We start from the raw sequence: 9,840 nt of genomic DNA, 5'->3' as shown, positions 1-9,840 counted from the left end.
GCACAAGTGACTCACTGGCCTCAGCCTCTGGAGTACCTGGGACTATAGGCGCCCACCACAACATGCGGCTATTTTTAGAGACAGTGTCTCGCTCTTCCTCAGGCTGGTCTTGAACTTATGAGCTCAAGCAATCCACCTGCCTCAGCCTCTCAGAGTGCTAGAATTACACGTGTGAGCCACCGCACCTGGCCATAAATATTTCCTGAATTAATAAAGGAATGAATGAATGAACTCCCTGAGATAGGTGGGCTCAGCCCCATTCATCAACTGAGCTAACCAAGGCTCCAGGTGGGTACACAGATGCCTGGAGCAGCCAGCCCAGAAGGTTCCTACGTGGGCTTGGCGTTGACCCCCTGGACTCTGCCCCTAGCCACTTGCCAGTCGCTGGGGCATGCCCATCACAGCTCCTCCCCGCCCTCAGAGCAGGGTGGCTCCCTCTGGCCTCTCCCACTGTCGGAGGCGTGGGTTGTAGCTGGGAGAACCGGCTGAGTGCTGCCCCTCCCCTTGGGCTGGGCTTAGAGGTAGGCACCTGGCGGGCTCCCCGGGTAGCAGACAGCGCAGACACCTGGCCCCCTGCCGCCTGCTCCCTCCTAGTCCTCCCCTCCCTGCCCAAGCCCATCTGCCATGGACGGGCCCTCCGACTCCCCAAGTTCTCCTCTGTGGGACACCTATGAGAAGGACATCTTGGAAATCAGGTAAGGCCAGTCCTGTCCAGGAGCAGGAAACCCCCATGGAAGAGGTGGCCTGCAGGAGAAGCCAGGGGCCGTGGTAGAAGTTGCCTCTGGCCTCGTGCAGCTTCAGACTCACTCTGGACTTAGCTGGCTATGCTGAGCTGGCCCGGCCCAGCCCCCTTGGGGTACAGGTCCCTCCTGTGGAGGGAGAATGGGGACCTGGCTGTGCTGAGTCACCAGCTGAGATGCTTGAGGTACCCTGTTCCTCTCGGGGTCTCAGTTTTTCTATCTGTCAAAGGGGTCCACAAACCCCTGGCCTTCCAGTGGGAGGGCTGGAGGAGAACAGGCAGCTTGGTGCACAGTAGTTGTTCAGGAAATGTCAGGACCTGTTGTTCCCTGCTCTTCCTCAGGACACCCCAAGCAAGCTTGTGATTAATGGGGGTGTTTCTCTTGTGGGAGCTCAGAATATTATACCTGCTCTGGGTAAGGGTGGGAGAGCAGAGGTGGGAGGGTGAGGTTGCATCTGAGTCCCAGAGGGAGAAGCTGTGTCCCAGGGTCTTGAGGGCCAAGAGAGTGGGCTCTGTACTCTTTACCCTCATAGGAGTGGTTAGGGCAGAGCACTCCCCAGCTTTCTGGGCACGATGTGACTCCTCTGTTGCTGGTAATGAGTCAGTTACTAATAGTACCTGCTTTCCAGATAGGGAAACTGAGGCTGGAAGGGAACATGACCTGAGCATGACAATTACACAGCCAATTTGAAGTCAGTCTGTCTGACCCCAGAATCTGTGGTTTATTTCTCTATCTCCTTGGTGATACTCCTGTTATGCCCCTCCCCATGGCTCCATCTTTCAGATGAGCGAGAAGAGGCTCAGAGAGGGCAGGCGGCTTGCCTGTGAGCATACAGTGAGCGGCTAACATGTTCTCCAACACCCGTTATCTTGTGCTCTTGCCAAACAAGACTCTCCTGCGCCCAGGCTCTTTAGCCAGCCTTGGCTATGAAAAGGGGGACAACCCAGCCCTGTCCCCACCCCAGGGACTTCACTCCATCATACTGTTTGTGGTCCTCTCACCTCCCCCAGCCAGGAGCTGGGGTGTGGAGAGGTCTTCCTGGGCCCACGACTCCAGCCAGACACAATAGCAGTTGAATCCTGAATACTGTGTGACCTGGACAAGCTTCCTAGGGTCTCTGGGCCTTTCAAGCTGAGAGTAGCCACCATGCAGACCCCAATTCTGCCTGAGGGATGTCCAAGCATCCTCTATTCCACATTTTTTTGTCCAGGCTTTCTGGTTCTGCAGTTTCTGACAGAGATAAGTCAGCTGACCTCAGAGTTCTCCACTCTGGGAAGGCCTTACCCCCACTCCAATCCAGGAAGCCCCAACAGTTGGCCATAAAATCCTGAGTGACCTTGCTAAGTATGTGGACTGGATTTAATCATTTGCCCTCTCTGAACCTCAGTTTCCTCATCTGAGACATGGGGACAAATAGCCCTTAAAATGCTGTCTGCAGCCCCCTGGAGCCCTTAAGATCTCATACTTCCTTGAGCTTCTGGAGCCCCCTAGACCTAAGTGAACTTTCCAGGAGCCTTAGTCTTCTCTCCTGAGGCCTATGCCCCTGGTTACCCCTCCGAAGCCTCTCAAGCGCAAAGCATCCCCAGAATGCCTCCAGCTCCAGAGATGCCCATGTCAAGGTTGCCCCAACTATTACTAGGTCATGGCCACAGGCTTCATATTTACCCCTACTTTGCTCTCTGCACCCTAGCCTGACAGTCCCCAAGCCCCAAGTTCTCAGGGCCCCAGCTAAGCCCTCACCATTTCCTCCTGGAGTCTTGTCCCATCCTCCAGGTCCCAGAGCTGCCCCTTCTACCCTCTCAGCCATCCCAGGAATTCCTCAGCACCCAGTCCCTCCAGATCCTGCTGCTGTGACCTTCAATCCCCAGCCCCAAGCCAATCTTCTCCCTAGTCTGCATTCCATCCATGTTATTATACCAGCTGCCCTGGCCCTGCCTCACTGTTCCCTGCCCCAGTGCCTTTGCACATTCGATCCCTTCCCCAGAGATTCCAAAGAGATATTTTCTTGTCCCCAAATCTATCTCTGGCCCTCTCCAGTTTAAGGCCCTTCTGTGTCTCATCAGCACACACAGCAATGGTTTCCAAGACCTTTTTAAGGATCAGATTTCCTTCCTCCAAGAGAAATTCTTGTTCCCAGCAGAAATACGCAATAGAGATCAGAAGAGAGCTGCTCCAGTTTGAAATGGGGGAGTGGACTGGGCTCCAGGGTCCCCTCTTGTCCCCCTCATCTACTCCACACACACCCACATCCACTCTCCTGGTGAACGTGGCTCCAGTGACAATTTGAGACCCTACTGCGGCCTTTCTCTAGTCCTCACCTTTCCCATTGTTTCCCCAACCCTACCTAGAAATAGGTCTAGAAAGCAGCCTGGATCTCATCCACCTTCAGGCCACTACACCTGTAGTTTCCTTTGCCAGGGGTGACCTCTGCCCTCTCACCTTCATTTGTCAAACTCCTTCTCAGGCTTTAAGATTAAATGTGGGCAATCGAAAACTTTTGGCCAGGGAGCAGTAGACAAGATGAGCCCATCCCCAGGTCCTGGGTCATGCTGGTCTGTCTTCAGATCTTGTCCTGAGCTGGATGATGTGACTCACGCCTGTAATCCTAGCACTCTGAGAGACTAAGGCAGGAGGATTCCTTGAGCTCAGGAGTTCAAGACCAGCCTGAGCAAGATGGAGACCCCATCTCTACTAAAAACAGAAACATTAACCAGGTGTGGTAGTGAGCACCTGTAGTCCCACCTACTTGAGAGGCAAGATGATCACTTGAACCCAGGAGTTTGAGGTTTCTGTAAGTTAGACTGAGGCCATTGCACTCTAATCTGGACAACAGAGTGAGACTCTGTCTCAAAAAGAAAAAAAATCTGGTCCCGTGACACCAAAATGTTGGCCTGTTCTTAACTAGGCGCAGGATATAGGAAATCTGTAAAAAGGATACCAAGAAATGAATGAATGGAGATGAGATCAGGCAACCTGCCAGCTGGAGCTTGCAAAGTGTATCAGGGTTAGGAGCTGCAGAGGAGGTCAGGGCGTGCTGGGGAGGAGATGGCAGGGGCAAAGGAACAGAGACTGCTTCCGGAAAATACCAGGCAGCCTGTATCAGAGGGGCGAGGAGCTAGCAGTGGAAAACTCCCTACAGAGGACCATCCTGCAAAGAGACCAGTGTGGCTCCCACAGCTGGGTGAAAGAGACTAACTGCAGCCGGAATCCATTTCTCCAAGTCCCCAGAACGAGAAAAGCTAAACCATATAGTGTCTTCAGAACACAGGCATATACAAGTGTAATTGATACATATGTGTATATATATAATCAAACAAACAAGGGAAATGACTAGGATTTAATTTAGGATTACAGTTGACAGGAGGAGCCCAGTAATACCAGAAAGATGCATTGCTTGGATTGCTTTAGTTTTGGGGCTTGTTACAAAGTATACTTTATAAATCCAAGATGTGTACCACAGAACCTTGAATGTATCCAGTAGACTAAGAAGAATAACAAGGGCAAAACAAACATTTTAAGAGCAAAATGTCAGGCACAAGAAATAGGCAGGAGAGGCGGCAGAGCCAAGGTAGAGACAAGCCTGGGGTAATCCTCATAGCATCTTCAAGTGCTCACTGAGCTGAGTGCTGGCTGTGTCACCTCGCCTAATCCTCCCAACCATCTGAGATTAACCACTAGAATGATTATTGTAATCCCATTTCAAATCTGAGGCTCAGAGAGGTTGAATGACTTGCCCAAGGTCACACAGCTGCCAAGTGGGACATAGCCAAGGTTTGAACCAGGAAGAGTTGACTGTATCACTCGCTGGAGGAGAATCTGGGGATGAGCAAGATCAGGAAGGAGCAGGAAGGGGAAGTAGAGACCCTGCTCAGCCAGGAGGCACAGTGGGTGCTCAGAACTTCCTTGCATTTTCTGCTCGTGGGGCTGAACCACCACTAGCCCTACCACTAGAGAGGGTCAAAGCCAGAGAAGTCAGGCTGGCTTTTGGAACTGGGGTGGCCTTGGTAACTCAGCATAGCTGTGGTTGCCTCTTCTCCCCATCCACCCCCAACTCCTCTGATCTCAAGTCCTGGTGTGGGCACTTTTCTGATCCCTGCTTCTTTATGGCCAGGAGGGGAGGAGATGCCAGGTCGGGTTTTATAACCCTGGCCCCTCCTTTCTTGGGGAGGGCTGAGCCACTTGAATGATTTTACAGCCACAGCCCTGCCAGTCACAGAGCTGCATAAGGGGGTTTTAAACAATAAAGAAATATTAAGTCATTAGGCCTCACTGTCTGGGTGGGGTTCGGGCAGGCAGACTGGAGACAGAGGCTTTGGGGCCCTCACTATTAGATACAGGGCCTTGGTGAGACTTAGAAAAGGATGCTCACAGCATCCCCACTCAACCTGCAAGGGATCCTGGCTTGGGGAGCAGAGGGCAGGAGCTTTTTTGCCTGTCTGTTTCTACAGGCTCTCTGGGGGAATGTTGTTGGGGTGCTGTGTCTGGTGTTCCTGAGAGGTGAAGGCTGGAAAGCAGGACTGTCCAAACCCATCAGGAAAGCACCAAGCAGCAGAGAGTTGGACCCAGTGGACCGTCCATGATACCACACACCACCTGGAGTTGCTGGGAGGCTTGAACTGGAGTCCCCAAGAGAGGTGTGGCCAGCAACTCCTGTGGGGTTCAGGTCCCTGAGGGTCAGGGAAATTCAGGACCCTGTCACTGCAGACAGGAATGCTCTCATAAAGGCAACCTTGGGCTCAAATCCCTCCCCATTGCTGGTAAGCTGGGACCACCGGGCAGCCAAGAATATATGGGTTGGATGATGCCCAGGGGAGACCAGGCAACCCCAGCTCTCTGCTGAGTCCCTGTTTGTGCTGTTTTCTTCCTTCCTCCTTCTTGAATTGCTGTGACCCTTCCTGGGGCAGGAACTCAAGCTCAAGGAAGTGTGGGGACAGGATAAAGACAGATAATAAGTACACCATTCTTGAGCATCTGTTCTGAGCTAGGCCCCATTCTGAGATTTTTGTGTGCTTGTTGGAGACTCAGTCCAGCCCCATGAGGCAGCCAATATTAAGGCTCCCATTTTACAGATGGGAAAACCAAGGCCCAGAGATGACTCAGACTTCTGGGATTATGTTAGAGACCCTACTCAAGCTTCATGCTAGAGAATGAGACCAGACAGGGGCTTGGAACTGATAGGAAGAGGCAGCCTCTTGATGGCCATTTCTTCATGGAGGGATATGTCACCCCCTGCAGAGTGGATGAGTCTGGCCACCCTCGATAGATACATAATGTAAGCCCCGAAGGTAAACATTTTCTAGTAGCTACATCATAAAAAAATAAATTAATTAAAAGAGACAGGTGAGATGAATTTTAATTCTGTGTTTTATTTATTATGACATATGTGTATCTGAAATATCATTTCCACATGTGATCAATGCAAAAATTTATCCATGAGATCATTTATCTTTTTTTTTTTTTAAGACAGAATCTCACTTTGTCACCCTAGGTAGAGTGTCCTGGCCTCATAGCTCACAGAAACCTCAAACTCTTGGGCTCAAGCAATTCTCTTGCCTCAGCCTCCCAAGTAGCTGGGACTACAAGCACTGCCACAACGCCTGGCTGTTTTTAGAGATGGGGTCTCACTATTGCTCAGGCTAGTCTTGAACCTGTGTGCTCAGGCAATCCACCTGCCTTGGCCTCCCAGAGTGCTAGGATTACAGGTGTGAGCCACCGCGTGGCCTACCTTCTTTTTTTTATACTAAGCCTTTGAACTTGAGTGTGTGTTCTCTCAATTCAGACATGAACTTTCCATCTGAAACATCCAATTCGCATTCACATCCCACCAACTCAATGGCTGAAAAAAATCGACCCCCCAGGCCCTAGTTGTTCCCAACCTAACCTGCTTAAAAAAATTCTCCCAATGTCCAAATTGAGTATCAGTGTTTAAAAGTTAAATCAGTAACAATGAAACAAAATTAAAAATTCAGTTCCTCCATCACACTAGCCACAATTCAAGCACCCAACAGCCACCTGCGGCCATTTGCTGCCTACCGGAAGTTTCTGTCTTTGCAAAAAGTTCTGACGGCTGAGCTCCAGTCTGGGAGTGCCCCAAGGGTGGAGAGAGGCACACAGTAGGATCTTAATAAATGTATCGTGGGGTAGGGAGAAAGAAAGTTAGAAAAGAGGAGAGAAAAGTGGAAAAGAGCCTCAGGCAAAGGCGCTGCACCTGCAGAGGTTCCGTGGTGCGGTGGAGCATGGAGCATTCAGGGAACGAGAAGAACTTGATAGTGAGAACGGAACACTGGCTGCCCAGTGGGAGCCATAGAGGAGGGGCCCACAGTGACAGATCCAGGCTTCAAGGGACGGATCCACGGTCCTCAAACGAAAGGTGTGTCTCCCATCTGGTGGATGCAGGTGAGACTCTCTGCCTCCCATAGCCTGTCTCTCCCTCCCCAAATTGGGCCTACAATAGAGCCCTTAGCTGGTTGCACACATGCGTTAAGGAGCCACCCATCACCTACTTTAGGTAAAACAATTCTCTTTTTAAAACCACAAGTCCTTGCCCTAAAGGAGCTCACAGCCTGGCAGACTCACAGATAAATGACAAATGTCTAGTGCAAAAAACCTGGAGAACTTGAAGAGAGAGAAATTCAATTCTTTAACTAGATTTTCCTCTGTTATTAGCATTCTAAACGGAATTACATCAAAATGGCATATTGTAACTGTTTATAACATTTATGCAGATTTTAAATGTACAGGGAGGCCATGCATGGTGGCTCATGCCTGTAATCCTAGCAATCTGGGAGGCTAAGACAGGAGGATCACTTGAGCTCACGAGTTCAAGAGACCAGCCTGAGCTAGAGTGAGACCTTATCTCTACTAAAAATAGAAAAATTAGCTGAGTTGTGTGGCAGTTGCCTGTAGTCTTAGCTACTTGGGAGGCTGAAGCAAGAGAATCACTTGAGCCCAGGAGTTTTTTTTTTTTGGGCCGGGGCTTCAGGTTTTGCCCTTGGTTGGGTTGCGTTGGCTTCCAGCTCACAGCAACCTCCAACTCCTAGGCTCAAGCGAGTCTCCTGTCTCAGCCTCCCAAGTAGCTGGGACCACAGGCGCTCGCCACAATGCCTGGCTATTTTTTTGGTTGCAGCCATCATTGTTGTTTGGCGGGCTCGGGCTGGATTCGAACCCGCCGCTTAGGTGTATGTGGCTGGCGCCTTAGCCACTTGAGCCACAGGCGCCGAGCCGAGCCCAGGAGTTTGAGATTGTTGTGAACTAGGGTGATGCCCCAGCACTCCAGCCCAAGAAACAGAGTGAGACTGTATTTCAAAGAAAAGATATTTTTAAAAGGCTCAGTGCCCATAGCTCAGTGGTCAGGGTTCCAGCCACAGGCACTGGGGCTGGTCACTTAGAACCCCACCCAGGACTGCTAACAAAAATGACAACTGCAACCAAAAAATACCTGGGTGTTGTGGAGGGCACCTGTAGTCCCAGCAACCTGAGAGGCTGAGGCAAGAGAATTGCTTAAGCCCAAGAGTTTGAGGTTGCTGTGAGCTATGACACCATGGTACTCTACTGAGGGTGACATAGTGAGACTCTATCTCAAAAAAAAAAAAAAATCAACGGGGGGTGGGAGGGTAAAAAGAATGGTGAGAGGGAACTTGTACTGTCAGATCTTAAAACCATCTTTACAGTCCCTATAATTCAAACGCAGTGACATCTACCCTGTAATGCAGGAATTCTATTCCTGGTTATTGCCCAAGAGAAACAATGACAGACATTCATACTGAGACAAGAATGGCTGCAGCAGCTTTGGGAGTAATAGCCTGATACAGCCAGGTGTGCACAAGCAGGGAAATGGATAAGCACTGTGATTTATTCATGGTGGAATTCAGGCAGGACCAGACTCTAATATATACACAAACACAGCAAATGTCAAGAATGTTATGCTGAACAGAAAAAGCCAGACACCCAAGAGCATATTCTACAAGCAGACAGTTCTAGAATGTCCAAGACATTTCTGAGGGCAGAAAACCTCAGAACAGTGGTGGCCTCTGTGAATGGGGTAAGGACTGATTGGGACAGACACAAGAAAAGGGTCTAGGAGGATGGACCCCTCTATATCTAACAGGAGCTGGATGGCAAATGTTTGTCAAAATTCACTTGGTTTTTTGTTTGTTTGTTTGTTTTATTTTTTGAGTTTCACTCTGTTGCCCTGGGTAGAGTGCTGTGGCGTCATAGCTCACAGCAACCGCAAACTTTTAAGCTCAAGCAATCCTCTTGCCTCAGCCTCCTGAATAGCTGAGACAACAGGTGCCTGCCACAACACCAGATAATTTTTCTATTTTTGGTAGAGATGGGGTCTCACTCTTGCTCAGGCTGGTCTTAAACTCCTGAACTCAAGCAATCCACCCATCTCAGCTTCCCAGAGTGCTGGGATTACAGATGTGAGCCACCACACTGGGCCTCAAAATTCACTTTTGATGTATGCCTCTCTTCAAAGGGAAAATAACTTTTAAAGGATGGAAGTGGGATATTTTCTAGCTATCTTTGTAAGGATTGAGATGACCACAGATTGAGCTGGAAATGTTGTCATGATATATTCACTGAAAAACAGGCAGGTAGCAGAGAAAGGTATGTAAGGTATAATATCAGTGTTGTTTAGAAGGAAGAAGAGGGGAGGGGGAGGTGGAAGGGAGGAACCTAAGAGCTCACACGAGCGTCCAGAAGCACAGAGAGATTACATACCAAACTGGTACTGCTTAGATCCTCAGAGGCTGGCATGGCAGGAGTTGAGAGACACTGTTATTATTTTTTTCTTTAAGACAGACTCTCACTCTGTTGCCGCAGGCTAGAGTACTTGGTGTCAGCCTAGCTCATAGCCACCTCCAACTCTTGGGCTCAAATGTTTCTGGCTCAGCCTCCTCAGTAGCTGGGACTATAGGTGCCCACCAGCATACCTGGCTAATTTTAGTATTTTTAGTAGAGATGGGGGTCTTGCTCTTGGTCAGGCTGGTCTTGAACTTCTGAGCTTCAGGAATCCTCCCACTTTAGCCTTCCAGGATGCTAGGATTATGGGCATTAGACCCCACACTTGTGGCCGAATATTAACTTTTTTTTTTTT

The 9,840-nt window shown here is 49.8% G+C and overlaps 1 protein-coding gene across 1 annotated transcript in view; it reads left to right on the top strand.

Moving 5' to 3' along the window:
- Positions 1–556: 556 nt before the first annotated feature.
- SULT2B1 (sulfotransferase family 2B member 1) overlaps positions 557–9,840 on the top strand; it is a 48,588-nt gene continuing 39,304 nt past the window's right edge. The window contains exon 1 of the mRNA XM_003801560.1: positions 557–695. Within this exon, the coding sequence (XP_003801608.1) occupies positions 625–695 (71 nt within the window). The 5' untranslated portion in view covers positions 557–624. The remainder of the gene's footprint in view (positions 696–9,840) is intronic.

The sequence above is a fragment of the Otolemur garnettii genome, unplaced genomic scaffold, assembly GCF_000181295.1.
Source record: "Otolemur garnettii isolate 467f Iridium unplaced genomic scaffold, OtoGar3 scaffold00211, whole genome shotgun sequence".
Classification (NCBI taxonomy): Eukaryota; Metazoa; Chordata; class Mammalia; order Primates; family Galagidae; genus Otolemur; species Otolemur garnettii.
The sequence above is the reverse complement of the archived record's forward strand: the minus strand, read 5'-3'. Positions and strand labels throughout refer to the sequence as shown.